The 26,799-nt window shown below is 43.6% G+C and overlaps 1 protein-coding gene across 1 annotated transcript in view; it reads left to right on the forward strand.

Annotated features, from left to right (window-relative positions):
- szt2 (SZT2 subunit of KICSTOR complex) overlaps positions 1 to 26,799 on the forward strand; it is a 106,800-nt gene that overhangs the window by 39,474 nt on the left and 40,527 nt on the right. The window contains exons 47-57 of the mRNA XM_040029788.1: positions 729 to 816; positions 6,067 to 6,185; positions 6,412 to 6,576; positions 8,332 to 8,416; positions 14,472 to 14,522; positions 16,953 to 17,126; positions 21,584 to 21,775; positions 23,501 to 23,700; positions 23,864 to 24,030; positions 25,263 to 25,360; positions 25,458 to 25,590. Of these exons, the coding sequence (XP_039885722.1) occupies positions 729 to 816; positions 6,067 to 6,185; positions 6,412 to 6,576; positions 8,332 to 8,416; positions 14,472 to 14,522; positions 16,953 to 17,126; positions 21,584 to 21,775; positions 23,501 to 23,700; positions 23,864 to 24,030; positions 25,263 to 25,360; positions 25,458 to 25,590 (1,472 nt within the window). The remainder of the gene's footprint in view (positions 1 to 728; positions 817 to 6,066; positions 6,186 to 6,411; positions 6,577 to 8,331; positions 8,417 to 14,471; positions 14,523 to 16,952; positions 17,127 to 21,583; positions 21,776 to 23,500; positions 23,701 to 23,863; positions 24,031 to 25,262; positions 25,361 to 25,457; positions 25,591 to 26,799) is intronic.

Genomic DNA, 26,799 nt, shown 5'->3' on the forward strand with positions numbered 1-26,799 from the left:
GAGACCAGTATCTTCCTTTAATTTCCCCCTCTTCTGTGAAATGCTTCAAGGACTTCCTCCCGATAATAAACAACAGTGTGTACATGAAGGTTTGCTGCTTAATTGGATTAATCAAACGGGGATTTTAAGTCTTCTGGAAGTTTCCTGTAGTCAAAGGTCAGAGAATTCAGGCAAGTTTTAGTTCAGTGACTGTAATTCCAGGTCCGGTGGTTCTGTGCACCTTATCTGATGTTCTGAAAGGGAGATTATACCCGAGCCTGTCAGTCACTGGGTGCAGTCGATAAGGCAGGAAAGCAAGACGTTTTCAGCTGCGTTCCCTCAGATTCACTCACGGAACGGCTGATGGACAGTTTTGGAAAGCACTCACATTAAGCAGCAGAAGTAAATCTCATCTTCCTCTCAGCATATTTCCAGAGGATCCTGTGCCCATGGAACGGGCAGAAAGGACAACGTGAAGCGAAGTATGAAGGACTGAATATTTGTTAGCACAAGCAGAGAGAGAAAACAGATGTCTATCAAAATATGAACATGCACACTGTTTACCAGATTAAGCACGGGGGAGGGTTTTGGTACATTGGCAGGAGGCATGAGCACGTTTGATGCCAAGTCCATGTACATATACCTCCCACAGAGATGCTCTGTCACACACAAATTAAAGGATACCGGTGTAATCTGCATTGAGGTTTGAAATCAGAGTACTGTTGCCAAATCTTTGATGTGTCTTTCAGGGCTCCAGGTCTTCTTTGGAGGGCTCTCGGCCAGTTGGACAAGTAGATAAGCACATCCTGCTGCTGGTGCATGGAGTGGGGAGTGCAGGTGAGAACTGGGAAACATCAGGGCTTGAGAATCATTTCCAAGTTGTAATAGTGCGTTCCAAATGAAGTCAGAATTATTTTCCCAGGCGGAAACGCCCTCTCAGCTCGGAAAGTTGGAGCAGCTCCACCAACACGAGTTAATAAAGTAAAAAGGCGGCAATGAACGTAAACATCAGTGAAACTGTGAAACTTTTAATCTGTACAGTTCTTCACATCACAGGCTCTATCCACTAATGTGCTGTTTTATAGGAAGGAAAAGTATTGTGCTGTATTGATCGTAATGTACAAATTGCTCTACCTCGCTAGCAAGCCAAACAAATTCTGTTTTTCTTTGATTTTCTGATTTGGCCACGATAATGAAGCCAGTTTGGGAGTGATGTCACTATGAGTAGCTGAGAAATAAGGTCAGAAATCATCCATGTGATGGAGAATGCATATGGTTCAAAGGCTGCCTGCAGTAGTAATAGTGTCCTTTGCTGCAGCCTTTGTGGTTCATTGTCAAACATTTCATTTTAATATTTGTGAAGAAGAAAGCCCAGCACAATATCACCTCCTGTAGAATAATGTAGCAGCTTAATCTGCTCATCTTCATGTTTGTCTTAAAGACTAAAGCACTGAAACACAATCACCTCCTGATGGTGAACACAACTCCCTGCACTGGTTTTAGTGGGACAATATTTAAATAACCATTACTTGAAAAGAATGAGGGGAAAAGCAAACCACAGAATCAAAGCAGCTGATGTCAAAGCCAATTCAGCTTTTACACCAATTAAATTACAAATTGGTGACTTAAAGCCTGACCTGCAGATTGCTGCTTCTCACACTATAAACACAGATGCTGCATCCAGACTCGTGAAATGGTAAACGGACGGTATTTCTATTTTCTCTTTTTTATATTTTTCGTCTTTGCTGAGAACTGAAAGCACTTCCTTACAACAAGACACACACACACAAACACTCGGTGCTTTATTTTGTCCACTTTAGGTGCTTTTTACCTGATGCGTGCACACACCCATCACACTCTGATGGTTGCATCAGGAGCAATTTGGGGTTTAGTATCTTGCCAAAAGGCCCAAAGGACACTTTGTCATGTTGGTTCAGGTCGAACCTCCTCATCTTTAAGCAGAACGTAAGGATGCATTTGTAATGGTATTTCTAAATATATATATTTTATGCAACTATGTTGTAAACATAAGATAACATAAGGGTACACCACATACCCTGTGTCATAAACAATGTTCCCTCTAATGTTTCATGTGTCCGAGCGAACGCACAAACTCCCCGAGTGTCCCTTGAGCAACAGCAGACGTGTGCACTGTGGTCACGCCAGCATCCAAGTTTATTAAAATAATCAAATTACAGCGTTTATGTTAGACGACTTTTAATTAACTGCTTCAGCCCACTTACAATGAAAACTTAAAAAAATCTTGTTGATGACCTGTGCAGCATGTTAACACTATTGGAAGTAAAAATAACTTTAACTTTTTATATATTTATAAAGCTCTGACTTGTATGATGAGTCTGTGGTCTGGGAGAGAGTCTGTAACTCTGTCTGTAAAACACAGTAAATAATGACCAATGTTGGGCAATGAATGATATAGTTACTTCTTCAAAAAAGTAACTGAGTTATGCAAACAAGTTTTTTGCAGCTGTTTACCTAAAAATGCAGCCAAGACGTTTTTTTACATAAACATTTCAAACTATTTACAGAACAATCAGCTGTTCTGCATCAAATCTGATGCCACACAAATTATTTGTGCCGCTCCAAAAAATAATTTGTGTCCACTATGAGATGAAGGAGAACAACAGCCTGATACCTGCAGGCCTGACAGCAGCAGATGTATCCCTGCTGTAACACCTGTAACACTCAGCAGGCGCCTCATTGTTCTGACACACACAACAAAACTACTGACTACACTACACACTAACTACACACTAACTACACACTAACTACACACTAACTACACACTAACTACACAAGATTTGTGCTAAACGTCGCAAATCTCTTACATCTCAAACACGGCGTCACTCCTAAAACTTCCTCCTTCGTAAACAACTAAATACCACTGTTGCCATATCATTTTTTGATTGGTCGACATGGTACATTTTTCGACCAATAGGAAAGGGCGGGGTTTTTTGGCGTTGTTTTTGCTCACAGGCTTTCGAGCGTTTTCCTTATAAAACGCTGTTTTTACCGTTTCTTCCTGCAGTAAATATAAACAACGACAGTATTCAGGAAGAAAAACAAACATTGCAGATATTTTATCATAACTCTGGTTTTACGTGGCCGATCAACACAGTTTAAAAACTGGTATAAAGTCCACACTTTGTCCGTCAGTTGTTCCGTCGGTCCTGCTCACATCTCCAATGGTTGTACACGTTGTCATTAACGTGGCTTCACTCCACATCAGCCGCTTTGCTCGCTAAAACACATAAGGACGCTGTCATAGCCTGTCAGCGACGTTGATTAGCTGCGTATATACGAATGTGCATCGCATCATTGGGTGGACTTTGGGATAAGGTGGCATCGTTCTGATCCCATACGGGAGCAGCCAGTCACTGACTCACACTGCAAAACAGAATCGTTAAAGTTTTAATGTTAATTTCAATTCAGGTTAGTTTTTTTTTTTTCTGTGCGCAGAGACCGAGCCAGCAGTGCACAATTGCGCACGTGCGCAGCTTAGTGGGAACATTGGTCATAAATACAACTTGAAAATTCTGTGAATTAAGTTCATATTTTTACCCCTCAGTACGGAAGAGGATTAGGGCCACTGGAAAAAAAAGTGGGCACGTCTTTTTTTTTTCTTCTTTTCCAGAATTCTGAGATTAAAGTCAGAATTCTGACTTTAATCTCAGATTTTGTTTCCAGTGGCCCTAATTGTCTTCCGTACCTCAGCCATAAAAGGCTGATGGGTTATTGTTGTCACCCCACTGTGGGGGGTGGGGGGGTCAGCAGCATGAGCATCTAAGTTTGTGAATAACTGGGAACGAGGCAACGTAGGAGCTTCAAATTGATGCCATTGGTGTTCAGATCTTAGTGACTTTGAGGGTTCTGCCAATCTTGTGAATGGCATGTCTGCTGGAGGGCAGCTTCTAGTGTTTTGAGTGGTGTAGAGCCCTCAAACTCCGTAGATGTCCATGCATTAGTAAGCTACTGAAAAACACGGTGACTGCATTGATGCATTGTTTCAATTAATGGCAGCAATGCAGCAACAACTTAACCTGCAGCAGTTAGTTAGGTTATCCTGGTGTTAATAACGGGCTTTGACATACATGTGGCAACATTTCCACATATGAACTTTGATTTCTTAAGGATAGTTGGGTCAAATGTTTTTTATAGATGTTCATGTTTCCTGCAGCCTAAGATGTAATGCGCTGTTATCTGTGACCATTGTCAGGCGCAGATTTTGCACAAAGCAGTTCTCAGTTTCTGAGGAGGCTTTTTAGTGCTGCGTAGCATTATAAAGGTCTTTGAGTGCTCAGGTCCATTTACCAGTAAACATAAATGAAGGCCTGTAGCACTGTGTGGCGCCCCTCAGTGCAACAAGCCGGTGGCTGATGCTGCTCCGCTGCACACACAGTGGTGAGGGGTGGGAACCTGCAGACAGTTTTGCTAACACCCTTCACTGCTCCTCTTCTCTCACTGAGTGTGACTTGGGGCGCTGACAGAGAAGGCAGTTGTCACCTACCTTGTTTACACATCTTTTGGGGAACAAGGGTTCTGTAGTCGAGGGGTGTGACTCCCAAATTGGACTCAATTTAGAGAGAAATGTTTTTCAGCCCTGCACACAACACAAACCCAACTACTGTGTGCACCTTAGTTTCATCACACTGTGAATAATCCCACTAAGTGTGTGTGTGTGTGCGCTTTAAACACGTCTTCCTTCAGCTAACTCATGTTAAAAATAGAAAGTCGAGACGTTTGGGTGTGAAGAGTTTCTGCTGCCCGGTGCTGTTCCTCCTGCGGACATGTTGATGGGGCTGTTGCACTGGGAATCTGTCTCAGGCAGACACGCTGGCCTCACTTCATGGTTTCTCAAAGCATAACTCATTAAAATCCTCCTCTGCTTCTTCCACTCATCGTAGTCTGAAATTATCTTTATTCTGCAGTATCACTGGATGACTGTATTAAAGTCTCCTCCATGTGTTTGTGTGATTAGTTTTCTTTTGTCAGCAGAAGAGCTGCTTTATTAAAGCAGACCCAACATTACTCCTTTACATGTTTTTTCTTATATAGAGTGCCACAGTAGTATCATGGTAATGGTTTCCAATATTGAGGTTAGCGTATGTTTAAGCTGTGCGCCAGAGATGACCATATTAGGAATGTCCCCTCTCTGTGACATCATACAGAGCCGAAAGTAGAAAAAATGTCTCTGTGTTTAGAGCAACCACAGGGATTGATTGTGGATAACCTGACCTTGTTATTTGAAACCAAGGCCATGTTCAATATCAACATTCACCTTGGAAAGTATAAATATGTCTTTGAGAAACAAAGACGAGGTTCCCTTGAAATGCTCAGCAGAAGCAAACAAGAATAAAAATGTTTCCGTCTGGATTTGAAAATTCGTTTTCGAGACGTTCCTGAAACTATCATGTTTTTTATGCTGCATTATATGTGAAAGCTGCTTCCCCATACTTTGGTTTTGCCCTTGGCACCACAGGCAGTCCACTCCCCATCGATCCAAGGCGTCTCGCTCACATCAGCAACGGGCCCATCTTAGCATCTTTAAGTAAAGACTGATATTTTTTCCCCTTGTTTTCGATTTCTTCTTTCTTTTCTCATTTGTTTCTATACAGCCAGATCCAAGCAAGGTGCTTTATCCTTACTTTATACTGGGTTTCTAGGTTCATACAATATTAGTGAGACAACCATCCTGTGGCAGAACCAGTGTCTGCAGGGTGGTGCAGTCATGTGCTTCCATCACAGGATGGTGAACACAAAAACATCGGGCTATAGACGTGACGTTGGCATGTTATTAGAGATCAATATCACATAGCTGGAGACTTTCTAAACATCTCGCACACCTTAAAAGTTTCTGAACTTCACAAACAAGGACAGTCTTAAACCACTTGGACGGTCCCTTTGTAAGCAGAACCTTTGGATTATTTGACTTTGTCACAGGGGAGCAGTTTGCCTCATGCACTCGATCCTCTGAAGACTTTAATCGCTAACTTTCCGTCCCGTTTCTAATGCACTGGCAGAAGAGGTGTGTGAGGGTGACACAGGGCTCTTTTATCACCGTTCGTTCAGGTCCAGAGATCACAGACGAGCTGGTGAAGGTGCTGCGTAAGCGCCTGGATGAAACCACCTTGGACATCATCACTGTCATGCTTGTCAGGAACTGCAAGCTGACGCCAGCTGATGTGGAGGTACATTGTTATGATTTTCACTTTTTAGGGGAACATTGCTTTTGTGTTTCTGTGTGTGTGGTGTTCTTCTGTAGTTCTGTGTGCAGCGACTTGTATAGTGAAATGAGTAAACTGTGTCCTGCGTCTGGGTTGTATCCACCCTGGGGAAAGCAGAAAGCACTTGTTTGCACTCAGACTACTGAAAATTGCTTCAGATAAAAGCCTTCACCAAATGTTGTCTGGTCAGTTCATCCAGCCGTCAGGATCTCCAGCCACTGAGGTGATGACCTTCAGCCTCCCCCAGTACTGTCTGCCCTGGCTGTCCGCTGTGGCTCACTACCTCAAACAGAACCTCCTCATCTTCCTGCACGTGCCCAAGTACACGGACATGAACACAGCACATCACTTCAAGGTACAACCCAACATTTCCCCTCATGCGTTCAGTTTAATATTAGTCTTTAAATCTTTAATAATACCTGGAATCAGCATGGTGTTAGTCAGGTGAGCAGAAAGAAGGTTTTCAACCACAGTGACACTCTGTGATAAAACGCCAGCCTGTGGTGGAGAGTAATTACAAAAGACCTTTAATGATGGCTGCCTGTCATTACATTTCTATGTGAGCTGTGACGGTGCACCAGTATGCACAAAAACAGAACATCCTTTAAGTGGAGTTGAGCCTTCATTAAAACGCGAGTCCTCTGACACGTCAAAGTGTCGGCTGTGGAAGTGATCGTCTTTGTAGTTCTGGCTCTTGGCAGTTCTGTCACTTTGAATAACTGTTTACACCCCAAATGAAAGGCTGAGTTCAGGCAACACTGTGACATTGTTACAATAAAGTCTGATGGCGTGAAAAAAGCAGCAGCAGTCGGATCAGAAAGCTTGTTGTTACTTTATCGTTCACTCTGTCTGCTTGTTTGTATCTCTGTTTATTGGTTCTTTAGGCTTATTGAACATTCTGACTTATTACAGTGTTTTCTTTACTAATAATTATAGACTGTGTGTAAAATAGATTATTATGTTAATATTTGGTATCAAGTTACAGATGAATAAACTACTTGAATGCTCTTGTATGGGCCATTAGTCTAGTTACCCCCCACAGCAAACAGTGTTAGTTCTCAGATAATTAAAAGGGACCCCAACACATTGCTGTGGATGTGCAGGTTAAAGACAGTTCACAGGAATTTGGAGGCAACACAGAAAACTTGAAGGAACTGTCAGGAACTAAAGTCAGGTTTGAAGTTCTGGAAGTTGCCTGAAAAGCTCTGCAGTTTATCCCTGTGGGCCTCGAGGAGGCTGTGACGTGAACCATAGACATGAAGAATAGGAAGGGACCACCAGACATTCTAGTGAAAGAAACCTGCTTTGATAAAATAAAAGGGTAATGTAAATATGTCCTAGCATGTCTACTAAGATCGTTCTGTTTGAATAGATTAGCCTTTATTTTACTGGTAAATCCCACTGAGATTAAAAATGTATTCCATAAGAGACACGTGTCCAAGGAAGCAGCTAAACAGGCTCACAACACATAAAGATACACGAGTGATAAACAAGTGTCCACTGGTCCACTGCAGGACACCAGCTGCCTCCCAGTAAGAATAAGAAGCAGGCACTGTTACTGGTTACCTGAGCATCTGATCGGTGTAACCCAGCTTCCTGTAGCGTGTACCTGTTCAGGTCTTATCTCCACACTGTGTGTTTAATTTACAGGATTTGTTTTGTTTTTAAGAAAAGAGAAAACTCAGCAGATTGTGTGGTTACTCATTCAGCAGCTCTCTAATCACTCACCATGAGATCGTTTCTGACAGTTTAACATAATCCAAGAAACTACTGCTGCTTGATTAAACACCAGAGTAAACAGACTTTTTTGTGTCCTCCAAATACTTTGAAAGATTTGTTGACTTGTAAAAAATAAGTCCGTGCTCCCTGCAAACTGAGGAACGCCTGCCTGCATTGATAGATGACAGGCTGACATGCGAGTGCACTACAAACAGCACTGTTTAAAGTGATCGGGATTAAAAATGAATAAATCCTAGATATGGGAGGCTCTGCACAACTGAGGCAGACACTAAAATCATTTTGACAAGTCTCATTGTGGTGTATGAAATAAATGCTGACTTGTGTGGTTTGAGCTTCCAGGGACTGATTTGCTCTCCTGTTCTGTCTGCAGCACTACTTTCATTTGAGCAGTGACACGGCTGACGGTGATATCTACCTCTACAATAAGCCCGGAGGCCAGGGGACGGGAGGCAAAGGTAATCACATTCTCCCAGCCCAGCACGTCAGTGCCACCAGGCCTCAGTTACTGTGTGTTTGAGGGGAAGGTAATCCTACAAAGACAGGCAACAGCACAGTAACCTCAAACCTGTCACCTGTGAATACCGATAGCCTAACCTTATCCAGGTGGGCTGCACTACTGTGTTCAGGAAAATCCAGCTTTGACACATGACCAGAGCCGGCGGTGTCTCTTATTGAGGCTGTTTGCCACAGCCCGTCTCTCTGATAGTGATGCAGGAGTCTACATGTAGGTTATTGCTGCTGTGGTGCTGGTTGCACCTGCTGGAAACCTGTAAGTACCTGGAGTCTGTATACTTACTGAGCACTGCTGATGTTCATTCCTGGTAGCCAGGACTAAGTCTCAGCACCTGGCAGCCATCTCGGCAACACCAAAAGGATGTCAGGTGATGTGAGACTGAGCGCCTGAACAAAAAAGAGGAGAAGCATAGACTCAGTTTCATTTGTCACGGAGACAAGAAATGTTGCAGCTTTGCCTCAAAATAAGGTTTAAAAACCTTTATTCTCTGATCAGACAGCATTATGGCCCCATTAATGTTCAGACACGTAGCTTCTCCCAGCTGAAAGCTGAACCCAGCTGTGGGCTGATACGTTTCTCAGTTTTTAAGCAGACCTTCAGTGCAGTGCGTCACCTTTGGCATTACGTGACACGTCTCTGTCCTGGTACGGGGTTTGGTGGAACCTGTGACACAAGGTTAGAGTTGGTTTCGTCCACTAAAGTAAAAAAGGTTTTGTGTCTAACTGAAGGTGCGGGCCACCTTTTCTTCTGATTGGCTGTCCCTCAAAACAAGAAGCTTTGAACTGCAGGTGGGCGTGTACACAGCTTCCTACCTCAGATGCCTGCACGTTGCATGTTTGCACTTGTGGACGCTCAGAGTAGAAAAAGCAGTATGAAACTGAAAAGTGTTGAAAACAATGTGAAGCCTGAGCTTCGGCTCACAGGGTGACCTTTCAATCCTCTGTCCTCATTATTCGAAACCTTAGGCCTTAAGTGGGCATCCACTGCCGTGACCACATATATGTGAGAGGAAGCAGAAAACGGCCTGTTTAAACCTCTTCTAGATGGATCCATTTTCATAAACTGCTTTACAGCACTGACAAGTTCTCCTTGTTTACTGTGAACAAATAATGACTTGGAAACTTTGCTGTAACCTCAGCTTTTGGCTCCGTTTCCTTTGTTAAGCTGCAGATGTGGAGTCAGTGTGATATCGTCAAATTCGCTGACATTCTCTGTTTTTTGTCCTATTTATAACTCCCACATTAAATTCAGGAGACATTTCCCTGTCCCTGTCTGGCATAACAGAGACCATCACAGTCTTCCTCCCTTTGCTGCACACTCTTAATTTCTGTGATGAGAATCAGCACATTTGTTTTCCTGAGGCAGCTCTCTTTTCCTTCTCCTTAACATGCACCTGAAACTTTTGTGTGTGTGTGTGTGTGTGTGTGTGTGTGTGTGTGTGTGTGTGCGTGTGTGTGCGCGCGTGTGTGCGTGCGTGCGCACATGCGTGCGTGCGCACATGCATTAAGCTGGGAGCCTAACTTGCTCTTTAACCAGCGGTGACCTGCCTGTTGCAGGAAAGCTTCTCAGCTGTCCTGCTCATTATGTGGATTGTTGTGAGCTGCACAAACAAGTGCTATTTAACAGCCGGCTGCCTTGAGCTAGCAGCTTGTACAGTGTGGTTTATGCACTCATGAATGTAATTTCACACTTGTGTAGAAATTGGTTTGCTTCATGTCAACGGTGCCTCATTTAGCTGTGCTCCTTCATTCAAATCGAGCTGAAGTTCTGCAAAGTTTTTCCACTTTGCCTTCATGCTTTCTCCTGCAGAACTGATCAGTTCCATTTCACATTGCAATACTTTCTTGTTTATCAATATGCTAATGTCATCTACTGGCATTTGAAGCCAGTTAAAGGGGAGTGCTGCTGCTTTGTAACTGAAAGGTTAGCTAGTTCACTGCGAGAAAGCGAATGTATAACTCTCCAACCAAAGGGCAGCTAATTATCAATGTAAATGATGAGTTTACTGAATTGAAGCGCTTATGTATAATTACTGTTTCTGTGACACGTTCCCTGCCATTGTCAATACAACTCAACGTTTGGCTGTTAATTACACTGCTTCATTTTCATTTGTAGAATCATTGTGCCGCCCAAAGTACACTTCCTGTATTAACCAATAACAAAGATATTGTATATAATCAGACCTTTGGTTGCAAGTATTAAAAAGCAAAAGCACATCAAATGGAATTTACTTGTATTTTTAACCTCTGCCAGCCATTGAGCTCGCAGGAAGGGTGTTTCATTTGCTTTGGGCACTTTGGTTTTAAACCATCTCAGACTTCACCAATAACGAGCACAGGCAGTGCTTGCTGGACATTTTTACTGCAGGCAGCAGACTCCTCACAGGTGATGATCTAATATGCAGACAGGTTGATATGAAACAGAAGTTGCTGTTTGCTGTCTGCACGAGGACTTTTGTGGCCCGATGTAAAAGTATTAGCTGTGATGGAAGTGGCCCAGAGGTGGGCAAGCAGACGGCCTGGAAGGGGAAAGTGGCCAAATTTACATCAGGTGTAGTTTTTGGTTTTGTAGAGTTTTGCACCAAATATTGGATCAGTATCAAACCAAGATCAGCAACAACTTCTCCTGGCATATCAGCTTCTTTAAAAATAAAAAAGCCAAGATTTATTTGCTTTGTTTTGGTACCAAGTAACTTTCCAGTGAACAGACACAGCGCTGCTTCCAGCTGCAGAGCAGTGGAGCTCTGGAGATGGCCTCCTCGAGTCTCTTTCAAACTGACCTCTGCGCGCCTGTCGAATCTAAACATCAAGGCTGATGTGAAGAGTTTGTCCCTCGCTCCTACATTCGCTCCACTTGCCGTCTAACTACTTTTTAATTGCTATGCAGGAAAGCTCTGACTGAATCTCATTAGTCTTAGCAGCTGTGGAACGAGGTCCTCAAGTTATATGATGATATCCAAGCCCCCACTCGCTGTGTGAAATAACTCCCGAGTGTCAGACAGCTCAAAAAGTTGCAAAGTGAGAGATACCCTGACTCTCACCTGTGTTGCCTGACTGCTAATTAATGAAATGTTCTCTGATGACTCTTTGCTGCTCAGTCGTTTATCGTCTGAATCCCAGCTGACTAAAGGATCGGCTTCCAAACTAGCTGTGAGGTAACAGCTCCTGTTGTAGCTTCAGATTTTATTTGCACTTAAATGTCACGGGCCTTATCAACACTTGTTAATATATAACATCCTTATAAAGCGCTTATTAACACACACTAGCTGTTAATAATATGCAAATGTGGCATCAGATATCACACAAGGGTTTATTACATGTTATAGACCCATTAAGACTCTAAATAGATTCTAATAGTGATGATACTTTCTTATTTATTTATTGTGTTTAACAACTAACTCTGCCTTTATACTGCTTCTAAATCAACAATAATACCTTATTAAGAAGTCCTGTTAACATGTAAATTATGTCAGCAAGCATCTTATAAAGACCTTTTTATAAGATAAGAGTGTTATTCATTTTTATTGTTCCCAGAATTAGAAGTAAAGCTTCATTTAGACGTCTGTGGGAAATGAGGGAATAAACCGACTAACTTCCAGTCAGGTCATTTTGGGTTTGCATCGACCGATTTGTGGTTACATTTCTCAGGAAGTGCACGTCAGGTTACGTGGGAGGTTGCAGCGTGGGGTTAAGTAGGGTTTTGGTTGGGGTGTAATTTACGACGTAGGTTTGACGCAGCAGTAAAACTCGCGTGCTGAGTCCTGTTCTTGGAAACAAGCTGCCTGCCAACCTGCTCAGTTACAAACAAACTGAAAACCTTTTTCTTCACACAGGCTTAGACTTCACAGGTGCTGTTGCTTTGTTTTATTTCACCTCTCAGTGCAGTGAAAGCCTGCACAGCTTCTTCTTTTTTTCAATATATTTTTATTGATTTTATAATTGAGCAGTATACAACAATCACCTTCAAAAGAACACAATAGAAGGTGGATGGCAAGTCAACAAGGTGGTAATACAGCACACATAAATGTTGAGACAGAGCACATTTCACTTAAGTGTATCCATCAGGCTAACGACTGGTTGCCAAATCTTATAAAACACTCTCTCTCGGTTAGACAAGGTAAACCTGATTTTCTCCAGGTGGAGTACATTTCCAAATTCTCTCAACCACATTTCGTAGGTAGGAGGTTTATCAGACTTGCAGCTTTCTTGCCACAAGTGTGGTCATTGACACAACCTGCGTCTCTGCCTTGTCCCTTGCCCATCCTGGTTCAGACACCCCGAACAATGCTGCAAAGGGGAACATGGGACCTTCCTGCCAAAGGCTTTGGTCAGAAAATCAAACAGATGATTCCAAGAAAGTTAGTTTTTGGCATTGAAAGAAACGGTGAGGTAAAGTTCCTCGACCACTTGAACACTTAAGACAGAGGGCTGAAACGTTCTTGTATATTTTTTCCACTTTAGTGGGAGAAAAAAAATACCTTAAATTGGCTCAGACTATGTCTAGCATTTATAGAACTACAATATATATTCTTAATGCACTCTGGCCAAAGATCATCAGTAACATCCAACCTGCCACTGCTCCCTAAAAGTATCAGATGAAGGACTGTATGTCTCTAGTAAGGTGTGTAGGGCTCAGCTGACACGGAGCTGTCAACTGCACAGCTCTTTATGCTTTTTCATATGTGTTCAACACACTGAGTTTACCTGTAATGAAATGTAAATGAAGTTGAAGTTCAAATGTCTGTGAGAGGTCACACTGAGCAGGGCTTTAAACATACATTAGATTAAACTTATTCATATATATATTTAAACTGCAGTTTAAACAGGTGCTTGTGTCAATACTTTAAAAACTAAACTATACCCACAAATGACTCTGTTGGTTGCCTCCAAGAGAAGCTCTTGGATTTTCTCAAATCCACACAATTCCCACTCCCGAGTGTCGTGCCTGAGTGCCTCTCCTTTGCTCATGTCTTTGTCGGTTCTCAGTCCTCTTAAGTGCTTAAAAAGACGGCAGCTGGACTTCAGTAGGTTTGTGAAAAGCTTCTGCCTCTCATCCAAGAGGCTTATTCAGTTCAACTGTCAGCTATGAGGCACCTACAATGCAGCCTCCAGATCCTCTTTAAACCCCACGCTCACTCCTGGCCCGAGTTGACCTCGACAGCTCACATGAGGGTGGAAATGGGGCGATGTCTTCACACTTTGGCCCCAGTGATGCTGATCTTCTATCACACCGTGGCTCATGTGTATATTATTAACAGTAGGTGTACGAACATCCGGCCCCCGTACAAGGGGTCAGCCCCACCAGGGGATCGATACCTGTGGCTTGGTAACAGTTTTAGAACTGCAGAAGCCTCTTGGATGAGAAGCATCTCCATGAACCTAAAAACATGTAGCTCCCCTGTTTTTAAGCACCCAGGAGACTGTTTTGCTCCCAGCATCAGGACTAAGCAACAATAGTTAATGGTAGCTTAGAAATACAGTAACCAGCACAAACTCCACATAAACACAACAAAGCAACGAGTTTTATTGGTAATGACATAAGCAAGCTGTGGTTAGACAGCTGGCTGCTGGGTTGGGCATTAAACAACATGGCAGGCTGTTTTGGTTTGGTGGATCAAATCTGACTCGCAACCCTCTTTCTTTAAGCTAATGTTGGCTAATGCTAGTGTGCCTACAAACACAGCAAAACTGTCTCATGAAGCCAGATACTGAAAATAAGGCTGGATGACTCCCTGGGCTGATCTGGCTATGTATAAATGAGTTTATCACCGAAACATCACCAGACAGTGAAGTTGCAGCTAGCTGGCTAATCATGTTTTGCTTGCAAATATTACTGCAAGCAAAATCCCGCCAGTGGGTCGGCTTTACTAGTGTGGTGCCCAACAACTGCCACCCCCTCTTGGAGTTTCCTGGTGTTAAATTGGATAAAAATAAAATGTTATTGGTTTTGCATCCCTAATACTCTCTGTTCTCTGGGTCTTTTTAATGTTGACCCAGGTACCATGTTGGAGCTGGTTCAGCATCTCTTCCCACCTTCTCAGTTTAAAGGTACCTGCCCGTTTCACTCCTGCTGGTTGTGTCGACTGAAGCCTGCGCTGCTGCTGCTGCTCGTGGCCTTTTATTTATTTTCTTTGTAGTGCCCTAACAGTGTGTTCGGCCTTTGTTAGGCTTCCATCAGCATATACATCGTTGTTGTTGTTGTTATTATTATTATTGTTAGCTGCATCCATCTTTTAGTTGGCTTAAGATTTGGCATGGACTTGCAGGGTGCATGAAATGCGGTGTTCCCAGGGTCTCTTCTGCTTACGGACATTAGTAAGAGTTCAACACAACCACAATGAAATGCACCTGAAATATAAGAACATACACTTTAAGTATGACACTGTGTAAAATGTAAACAGAAATGAAACGATTTGCAAATTTCATAAACCATTTTTTTCCACAACAGAACAAAAAAACCATTTTAAAATGTTGAGAAATGAAAAAGTTGTAACAGGGTCATGCTCATTAAGCTTCCCAGCTTTTATAAAACTGTTAGTCAGTCAGGACCGCTTTAGTTAAACACATGTATAGTTCCCGTAAATGTCTGAGGACGCTGGTTGCTGGATTTTTGTGGGAGGAATGTCTGATGGAGGATTCTAGATGCTCGACAGTCCTGTGTTTCTGTCGTCCCTTTCATTTAATTTCACTGTGGGCCAGTTCAGACTTTTGTATTATGAAGCTATGCTACTATATAATAGATGCAGTGTGGGGTTTAACATTATCATGTTGAAATGTGCAAGCCCTTCCCTGAAGAAGTGTCATATGTAAGGCAGCGTACGCTGCTCTAAACACGGTCTGTAACTGTGCCCTTTAATGGCGCCTGATCCCTGGGCACTGATGCACTCCCGTAGCACCAGCAGCAGGCTTTCATCTGGGCGCTGAAAACACGCCCAGTGGTCTTTCTCCTCTGCAGGCCAGAGGATCCAGTGTGCATGTTGCACATAAAGAATTTCAAATTTGGATTTGTTTGACCTCACAGCATTTTTCCACTTGGCCTCAGTCTGTCTTTTGGATCAGCTTTCTGCCTCGTGTTCACATTGAGCTTCATTATTGCATGATGCAGCCCATTTTTATTCTTTTGAAAAACATTATTCTAAATTTGTTGCACAACATTTTGCAGTTTTTTTGCACACTGGTGAACTTCTGCTGTTAAATTAGAAGAAAACAAATTCAGTGTAAATATGTAGATGTTTTCTGTGTTCTGCTGTGAAGGAAATATGGGTTTATGGGATTTTACTTTTGTCTCGTCCTGGGGAGCATTTTATGATTTTGTTTTTATTTGTTGTGTCAAACTCACCAACCAGTGTCAGTGTTGATAGACTGTGCAGAGGACGGCCATGTGCCCTGAGAATGGAGCCTGAAGTCACTCTGTGGCTGCCCATTAGACACACAGGCCTCATTTCCCAGCTTGATCGTTCGCTCACCATCATGAAGAGCCAGTTACAGGAAGCTTATATCAGTAACTGGCTAATGCAGCATGCTCGGCTGCATGCACATTGCAATAAATAGTCAAATATGAGATGCAGATTCACTTTGATAAGCAGTAAAATTAACAATTTAAATTGTTTAAAAAATAAGAGTCATCTCGCCCACGGGGACTTTCCTATTTCTCTGAGCAGGGTCCAGTATCTCCCAGTACAGAACCGAGCGGGCACAGGTGGCAGCAGACATGATATTAAATAAGGCGGAGGTGGAGGGTGGAGGTAGGGCTGCAGAGTAGCTTGCAGGAACTTAGTTGGAGATTCGCAGTGACAGCTCGGCTGGTACCTGTACTGCTGCGCGAGGGTTTCAGTTGTTGCCGTCTTAGTTTAGTAGCGTGAGCTTTGTTGTCGTCTTTGTTGACTTTGACCCTCGTGTTGACCCAACATAGGCCACTAACACTGAAACACGCTCACAGACAAAAACGGGCCAATAGTTGAATAACCTGCTTGATCTAACAACACATGTGAGTTTGGTTTCTTCTTACTGCCTTGGAATAATTACTGCTACATGTGATTGTGTAAGTTTTCATTTACTAAACACCGCGGTAGAAAGAACGCAGCCGTGGATGCCCTCACTCATCCTTCCTTAAGCTTCACAGTATTTCTCAGGGAGTATCAGCTTGTATGGGTTCAGCTCACTCCCAGTACTTTGATGAATTTATACAGTGTACATACGTGGTGGTTATGTAGCTGTGTGTTAGCTCAGGAGCTTTCTTTGATAACTAGTATAACATCCTCAGACATGTGGTGGCAGCTATACTTCTGATGAAGCTTGTGCACAACTGTGATGCGTCAGGAAGTATGAGATGATCGATAACGAGGCCTGAAAACCTCAAAGTTGCTGGGAAATTTCAAATAAACATGAAATGAGGAGACTATGAATTGAAAACTAATGAGCGACCCAGACTTTGGTGATTTGAAGTTGGTCGTTTGAACACGTTCCCTGCTCTTTCAGGTATCGCCTGCATCGCCCTCTCCTTTGTCGATGCCCACGGTCGGCCCCTTCAAGTTCCAGCTCAGGGCGGTGCCGCCCTGCAGAAGTCCGAGAACTGCTCCGTCCCCCTGCACCCGGATCACTTTAATGAGCTGACCGCTGTCGTCAAAGTGGAGTCCATCATTAGCGGCTCAGGTAATCAAAAAGAAATCGCAGTCATTTGTAAATGTTGTATCGATATTTTAGTCACAGCAGAACAAAGGAAACACGTGTTTATCAGAAGGAAAGAATTTGCCATTTTAATAAAAATATTAGCAGCAATGTTGATGACAGGTCGACAAGATTCGTGCAGCAGGAAACAGGCTGTGAGTGGTGTTTGGTGCTCGGTGGGTCCATAAATAAGCTTTATTGAAGAGATGCTGGAAACAAGAATTCATCAACACAACAGTGCTGGTTTGGCCTCTGAGGAAGACGAACTGATTTACAATGAAAATGGAAAAATGCCTGCTTGTGTTCCTCAGAAATGAATTTTATTGCTCCTATAAAAGCTTAAATTGACCACTGAGTGAAATGCCCCGAGGAGAGAGGGAAAAGAAATGTATAAATATTCAGTTACTTTGCTCCTTTTTGAAACTTTCAGTGATGTAAAGTATCTGTTGAATGTAACCTGCAGCCGCGCATGTACGTGACGACTCACAAGCTGCAGATTTGCAGCCTGTAAACAGCTGATGCAGCCTGTAAACAGCTGATGCAGCCTGTAAACAGCTGATGCAGCCTGTAAACAGCTGATGCAGCCTGTAAACAGCTGATGCAGCCTGTAAACAGCTGATGCATCTGTCACTGTCATAGCTGCACTTTTATTTTTCATTTGCTGCAGTTCTAAAAATCTCCATATTGTGAAGCTGCCTTTCTGGTGAACCTGAACCGTGTCTTTGCAGAAGCTGTCCACACACAGTGACTCGTGATCACAGGCCTTTGTATTTCTACAGTTCAATAAGCGTCTGTGTTATCTGAGCTTTGCTGATATTTTATTGAAAACCCAGCAGCCAATCAGAGCTGCAGACTGTAAACAAATTTGTATCTCAGGTGAAGCTTGATATTGACAGGGAGCCACTTTGATGTGCAGGAAGTAGACTAGAGGCCTCTTTCAGTCTGACATTATTAAAGGAGGTCATGAGAGGTTTGTAGCAATGCACAACTCTCTTAAAGGTGTGCTGAGTTTATGTTGATGCAGCTTGAGATCTTGAGATCTGGGTGATCTTTCTCTTCATCTGCTCCAGAGCATATTTTAATATTAGGTAGCAATGAGGTCCAGATGTCCAAGCCCAGACTGAGGTAATGACCTGGTCTCCAGATGTTTTCATAGTCTGCGTAGATTAAGCACGACTTGAATTTAGCATGTGAAAATCAGTGCAGCCCACTTTTACAATGCCAAACTAATGTTTCCAGCAGAGACTGGGCTCATTGGTTTTCACATTATTCTTCACCCTCTGGAGAATCGTTTCACTGCTGGATTTGTTTATGTAACAAGGTTACAGCACGTCCCAGGAGGCATGTAAACGCCACTCATTTTAAAATGGATTAATTGCAAACATAAACATCAAACTGTGCTGGGGTTAACAGTCCAGCCGTTAAATTTAGTGTCCAAATATGAAATGCCCCTAAATCGGAACAAGTAAATCTGGCGGTTAATGAATACGAGTCTATTACGGAGCCACTTACGGAAGCTAAATTTGTCAGTGTGACACTGCAGCACACGGCCATAAATCAAAACGAAATCTCATATTTGGGGCTTGTTGTTATATAAAGCGTTAGTCACACTCTGTTGCTGGGATTGGTGAAATATGGGGGAAATAATAACCAAGCTGTTTTAGGCATTAAAAATAGTCATCGTCAGTGCTGTAGGTTGAACTGTGTAGTATAACCTTCACATTACATGGTTTCTATATAGTTTCATGACATGTTCAGTGAATTCTGCTGAAATATGAAGTGTGAGTGTGTGAAGCAGTGAACAGAGGCTACCGAGTTCATATGATGTGTCCCTAACAAGCATCTGAACATAACGGGCCACCGTCCCTCTGAGCAGGTGCTTTTTATTCTTCATCACCTTCTGCAATTAGGTTGAATAGATGTGTAGAAGTGACAGAGAGGGATGTGTTAGCTAACCGTTAATGCAATGTAATTTAAACTGTGCAGTACCATGAGCTGTTTTTAACATCGATATATCACAGACAGTTTAATCATGATCCTTGTGAGAGAAATGACACCATGGTGCAGATGATTAATGGCCCTTATCTGAGTCCGACATGGTGCCACAGCTGACCTGATATTAAGACCACATCTCTAAGAAACGTGTGCTGATTACTTCTGAAAGCTTAAGTGTTGGTGCTTTTATCTCTACCTGGATTATAAGGAGCAACCCTTTCTGTGTAGGAACCCCTAAGATTTAAAATGACAGAAGCCTCGTGGAAATTACTGAGAGACGAGGGACTTGGTGTCTACGCAAAACATCTGAACAGGCTTTACAGTTTTGTCACTCCAGTAAACACCTCATGCATGAGATGCAGGTGTTACCATTTCAAACTGAAGTCTCTCCGTATAAGTAGCTTGTGCATGTAAATGAAGTATTTAGATATCTGGATAGTGACTAAAAAGGTTTTCTTTTGTTATTTTGGTATCATTATGAGACCCCGAAACTGTGTGCTGGAGGAAAACTCATAGTTTTGGATGTTTGTCCACATCACAGGTGATCACATATCAAAAAGCATGAACGATGGGACAGCCGGTGTCTGCAGTGCTTCCTTTTTATTGGCCGTAACATTTGATTTCACTTAACAACAAAGGTGTTTGTTGTTATGACTTCTCTGCAGCAGAGCAGCTCATCCACTCATTGAAAGGTTGATGGTTCGATCCCTGGATGTAATAAATTTACAGTTTACTAACAATAACCCCAAAATGCTCTTTGATATCAGAGTATGAATGTGTGTGAATGTTAGATGGACAGTGCTTGAATAAATGAATGTGAATGGGTGAATGATGTATAGAGTGCTTTGAGGGCTTCAATAGAGTAGAGAGTGCCGTATAAGAACCGGTCCATTCACCATTTACATCCTACAGCTGCTGAATTTTACTGAAGCCAGTTCTGCATTGGCTTCAGCTACAGTTGAAGCCAATGCAGAACTGGGGGATAAAAAGTCCGACTGCACATGATTAGAAATGAATAGGAAAACAACCTTGTTGCTGGCTAACTCGATGACCTCAGTAAATACTTTCTGATTATTTTAGGATCTATTAAAAATGTTTATATTGAATATATTGGACCTGATTAACCTTTAGAAAGAAAAGTATGCTTTATGGCAGGCCTGTCCTGTGGTTGATGATCCCTCAGTGTCACAGTCAGACCTGCCCTGTGCTTTTCATGCATGGGTGACATGAGGCCAAGCCAATGAAAGGGCTCAGTCTTAGGCTTTGCAAACCAGTGGGTGATATCACAGTGGATACAGACACCTTTGATACAGGGGTTAAGCTAAAGGACACACAGCACAGGCATTAAGAGCAGCCTCATTATCAGTTGTTTTACATACTTGTAACACAACGTCCGCTGATGACAGCATTAAATGCTGCCATGAGGCTGTGGCCCTTAAAGGGAAAATAATAATGTCTCAGTTTCATTTTGCCACCCACCCACCCATCCATGCATCCATCACTCCACCCACCCATCCATCCGTCCGTCCGTCCATCCATCCATGCATCCATCCACCCACCCATCCATCCATCACTCCACCCACCCACCCATCCATCCATCCGTCCGTCCATCCGTCCACCCATCCATCCATCCATCCATCCATGCACCCACCCACCCATCCATCCATCCACCCATCCATCCATCCGTCCGTCCATCCATCCATCCATCCATGCACCCACCCACCCGTCCGTCCGTCCATCCATCCATCCATCCATCCATCCGTCCGTCCATCCATCCATGCATCCATCCACCCACCCATCCATCCATCACTCCACCCACCCACCCGTCCGTCCGTCCATCCATCCATCCATGCATCCATCATCCACCCACCCATCCATCCGTCCATCACTCCACTCCACTCCACCCACCCGTCCATCCATCCATCCATCCATCCATCCACCCACCTGTCCATCCGTCCATCCACCTGTCCATCCGTCCATCCACCCATCCATCCATGCGTCCATCCACCCATCCATCCATGCGTCCATCCACCCATCCATCCACGCGTCCATCCATCCATGCATCCATCCACCCGTCCGTCCGTCCGTCCATCCATCCGTCCACCCGTCCATCCATCCATCCGTCCATCCACCCATCCATCCATGCACCCACCCACCCATCCATCCATCCGTCCGTCCGTCCATCCATCCATGCATCCATCATCCACCCACCCATCCATCCGTCCATCACTCCACCCACCCACCCACCCCTCCATCCATCCATCCATCCATCCATCCATCCACCCCTCCATCCATCCATCCATGAGATGTTATGCTCAACAAAATATCACAGATTGATGTCAGATATCTTTCTGGCTCTGTGTGTGTTGTGGTGTGAGTCAACAAGGTGTTCCTTTTTATTGCTTTTTTCCCTTTTTTCACTTATTTGTCTGTTTTGCTTCTAACAGAACCACAGCTGTATGTCCGCTTCGACATCTGGGAGCAAGGCAACATTAGCCCCTTACAGCTGAGTGACAAACTGCAGGGGGCACTGCGCCACGCACTGTGTGATGTTGTCATGGAGCTGAGAGTATTGCCAAACCCTCTTTGTGTCGGGGTCCTCTGCCCAGCAACGAAAGCTCAGAAAGAAGAGGCAAAAGGTGAGCTCATTACTGCATCTGTATGCTGGGTCTGTTGTGTCTGCACCTATTTGCAATCAGATTGTACCAAGCAGTCCAATAAAAACAATGCTTTACAGCGTAATATCATTCACCACACTTCTGACACTGTGTCAACAAAAACACTGATGTCATGGCTTATGTTCGAGTAGCAGCAGAGATAATTGGCTCTGTCTACGTCCTAAAAGTTTAATAATGGGTCTGAAACGGTCACATAAGCAAATGCAGCCAAAATAGCCAAAGAGGTTTATTTTTCTAAAATGATTTTGACACATTGTTGCTGTGCGGTGCACGGTGATACATGAAAGCTGTAGTCAGCAGCAGTTTCATGTTGTTACAATGTTTTTGTCTTTAGCAAATCAAATAACAAACTTTCACTGCAAGACAAAACTACAAGCAGATGAACCAGAAGGTTGATTCTGTTCATCTGGACGTCGCCTTCTCATCCTTCAGGTTTCCACAGACTTATAGTCAGTACATTCACGTAATGACTGAAAGTAGCACCACTGACTAACAGTGTGTCGTGAGGTCAGTTTCATTATCATTGAACTGTCATGACCATTGATCAGTGGCCATGAGTGGCGTTCACAGAGTTGGGGGCTGGCTGCAATCACAGCATTGTAAGATGGTGACAGAGAAGCAGCGGTGCTACAGCAGGTGTAGGTGTACTCTATATTTGTGCTTTCTTGACCTGCAGACAGTCCTGTTCCTAAACGCGAGTGTCTTTCGGAGTAGTAGGCGACTATGCCATGAGGTTTTTTTCTTTTTCCCCATCATTTGTTTTTTCAGTTTTTTAGTTTAATGCTTGAATCTTGAGCTGGTACAACTCAGCGGATAATTACACAACCCAAATGGTGTTTGAGTAGGTCTCAAAAATGGATGCAGCTGTCCCTCCAGGACTGCTCTCTGGTATCAAAGGGACGTCCTGCTAACCTTTTAACTACAAAGCCACAAATTTAGCTGAGCCTACATTATCAATGCCGTCCTCAGAGCGAGGTGAAGAATTCTGTTTGCTGACAGATTTTCTGTTTCTGTTACCAACATGGAGTGTACTGTGGGCCTTTGTACATATTCAGTGAGATGGTTTACCTGCTGCTGCATAATGGCCCGTTTGGCCGGATTAATCCAATATTCATGCTGCTTCATCTGTTTGTGGCCTTCCACACTGATATCATGACACAGATCAGAGGTTTAATGATGGTGATGGTGAAAATTGGCAAGTTGTCCTCTGAGCTGATAATATCAGCACAAGCAGACTTAGACCGATGGGTCACAAAGGACTCCAGATTACCCCACACTTTGGAATTTGTCAGATACTCCACAAGCATGTAATCTGCTTTTGGTTAACCCAACATCAGAGGATGACATGGAGGAGACGCAGCAGCACATACTGAAGCTGCAGGGCCTTTGTGGTAAAGTTTTAACACGTTGGTATGACAGACTGATTTCCTTTTCCTGTTTGAATGTAGTAAAGCTCCCTCCCATGTTATGTTTGACCCTCATGTAATTGGTCATGAAAGCACTCTATTATCAGGCTTATTTGCCTAACAGACTAAACGAATAATCTAGAAGCGTGTGGGATATTTGGATGCGGGCGTTCGTGACACCCGGTGGCAGAAAGCAGAACAGCATGGAGGATCTCACTGCAGCCATCCTTGGGAAATGTTTAAGACTTTAATTGAAGTTTGATTGTGAAATGTTCTTCAGGGCTGCTGATTCCTTTGGCTGAGGCGAGAGAAGTGAAGGACAGCCCCAGGCAGCGCAGTGGCTCAAGGGTTTTTAAAACCAGTCCATCTCCGATCAGCTTAATCCAAGCTGTAGGAGGCGCCCCCACGACAGGAAGTAGCACACCCGAGTCCACCACGCCTACTGGCAAAAGCACTCGCCGCAGCTTCTGGGACATACTGGTCAGTTACTGGCTTTCTACGTCAGCATTTTGTGATCACTTAAAAAACAATCGTTCCTTTTTTGCACAGTTCCCAGTGCTTATTGACTGTTCGTCTAGTTTCGACAGATCAGACGTGTCGTCACAGACGTATGAAAGTAAGCATGTTTCTTTCCCTCCATCAGAGTAAGCCAGACTCGGCCGAGCTCGGGAGCCCCAAGACGACAGACGACATTGTGCAGGAGAAAGGCGAGGAGGGCCGAGCAGCGCGCCGCAGACACAAGACGGAGAATGTAAAGCAGCAGTGGAGCCAGGACAAGACGGTGGCTGTGGAGCTAGAGCAGACCCAGAGGTGGGACTCACTGAAGCCACTTATACTGAACACTAACTGCATCAGGAAGCTAGAAATCATACAAAGTTGAACCCTTATGCAGTCCTTGGAGAGAATACGGACACAGCGTGGGCTGTGCAGTTCCTCCTTCTACTTCATGTAAGAGTGTGATATCGCAGGAAAAGACCAATTATTACTAATGAAAGCTACATGACACATCATATATGCAGCATTTTTCCTGTGTGGCCCTCAGTCATATATTGGCCCCTTGGGTTAACACTTGGACATTAATGCTTTGAGAGCCGCTTGTCTAAAGCGCATTAAAACTTTATATCGAGAGGAAAGCAAGAAGAGCTGAAATCATTGTGGTATGGTTTAGAAGATGGTCACGGTCTTTGGTGCCAAATTTAACCTCCTAAGACACGAACTCCTTCATGGCGTTTTTAACTTCTCTTTGCTGTTTAGGCTGATTGGATGTAAAAGCAAAGAATGATCTTTTTACCTGATGTAGTGTCTGAGAAAAATGAGATCCACATATGAGGACATTCGTTCTATATCTCGATAGAACAGCGGTGGAATAATTGTGGTCTAGACAACCCAAAATGTGAAGTCCACATATGTGGACGCCAGGTCCTAGCAGGTGGGTCTGCACTATGTATGGAGAAAGCTGATAGGTGCTGCACAGTCTTGCTGGTGGCTCTTCAGTCTCAGACTGTACATAGATGCACACAGCTACTGCATCGTCACCATTTAGCTTCATTGGCATTTTGATGCCTGTTAGATTATTGGCTGCTGCTGTGGTTGCCTTTTGAACTCACCAGTGACTGTATTTACAGATGAAAGACACCAGCTAATGCTAGCAAGACTGGTTAGCAAGTTGCTGTGACTGACAGGCTGTTAGCTGGTTAGTGTGCGGTGTCCTTGGTTTCACAGTCAGATGTCTTCCAGCGCGATCACGATGCCTGGTTTCAGAAAAGGCTAAGACAGCATGATGCTTGGAGTTCACTGACCAGTGGAGTCACAGTGCCAGTACTGTCCATTTCATATTTAAAGATTAAATATTTTACCATGTATTGTAGTATTGTCATTTCTGTCTTAAATATGGAGCTGAGAAAGCAGAAATCTTGCCTGATCACCACTGCATCACTGATGGCAGGCAACAAGCCTTTAAACCACCAAAACAGGTTTTCTCTCTGCTGTGAGTCCCATAAAAATGTGGTTTAATGAAGTGTGGGGGGTTTGTGGCTGTGCAGGAGGCAGCTGTCTCAGTTTGAGGAGGGAGATGCAGGCACTCTGGACCCCATTTACCAAGATATCTGCCAGCCGTGGATAACTTTCATGGCCAAACTTGGTAAGTTTTATCTCTACATTCGTCCAGAATCTGAAAACTTATTTGAGAAGTTGGGGGTTTATATTCTGCGAGCTCTCACACTCGGTGTTACTCTCAGGTTGCCCCTCCATTCAGCAGTGTACCACTAAAACGGCCTCACACTTCCTGCTGCCTTCCATCTTGGCAGAGATTGTCAGTTTGGTCAGTTCGCTGGCCGCCGACACAACAGTGAAGACATTTCGAAAGACGAGGTGAGTTTTTACATCGTGTTCTTCTTGGTAATCGATCATCACTCTTACCTTCCTGATGTTGAGAGCAATAAAAAGTAACACTGAGTTGTGATATTTTTTGTTGCCGAGGTGCATGAAAGCTGTTGTTGTGCTCTGACATTCAAAAACACCTCAGCTGAGACTCTTCAGCTTCAGCTCAAATGTTGCTTCCAATGCAAATGACATTTCAACAGCTTTCATTCACTTTCATCTCTGCAGCTGATCTTCCAACTGCTGTCTGCACTTCATCAAATGGCATTCCAGCTACTTTCAGCCTCCTCATGCTTTGAATCATTTTGACTCTTCAGCTGAAATTTGAATGACTTTTATTGGTTATAAGTCCAACTTGCTGTCATCTCTTTCAGTGCAGACCCCTGAAAGCGAACAAATTGTTCTCGCAGACTTCTTAGCAGCCTGCTCGTTAGAAAACACTGTGAATAAGAAGTGTGCGCTCTCTGGAGCCAGACAACTTCTTCGTTCCTGATTGTTGCCACACAGATACCGAGTCACTGTTGTGATCGCACTCGAAAATCAGTGCTCCTTTAGACTTCTCAGACATATAATCAATGAACACGACTATAGACACACAGCTTTACCTTATAGATGTGAAGTTAGGCGCTGTTTTTGGGTTACCACCCCCAGTTCATCCTCTGTCAGCCATGAGGCCTTTTATTTCTCTCCCTTTACAGCAGCATTTATTGTGATTGGCTGCCCCTCACAAACTAAAGGTTTGACGAGCAGGTCGCGTTGGTGACGTTTCAAAAATAGAAAAAAAATGTTAAACTGAGGGTTTTGAGCAAACAGCTGCAGCTTCGGGTCACACTCAGAAACACTTAGACTGAGCTCAGGGGGCCGAGCAGGTCATCTACTAATCAGAAGGTTGGTGATTCGATGCCTGGCTGCTCCAGTCTACATGCCAAATGTCTGTGCACAAGATACTGACCCCAGGTTTCTCTCAGCTTCATCCACTGGAATGCATCCAATGCACTTAGCCATAGAAAGCAGTGCTTCTATGAATGGGACTGAAACATTAAGACATGTTGTATGAAGCACTTTGAGAGCTCAGAGAGTAGAAAGGCATATTTTTGGAAACTGTTAACAGGATATTTACCATACCTGGTGGGCGCCCTCTGACTGCACACTGCCATTAAAGTCGTTCAGCTCTATAATATTGCAACTGTATTATACTTT

This window comes from Simochromis diagramma, unplaced genomic scaffold (assembly GCF_900408965.1).
Source record: "Simochromis diagramma unplaced genomic scaffold, fSimDia1.1 OVJJ01000334.1, whole genome shotgun sequence".
NCBI lineage: Eukaryota > Metazoa > Chordata > Actinopteri > Cichliformes > Cichlidae > Simochromis > Simochromis diagramma.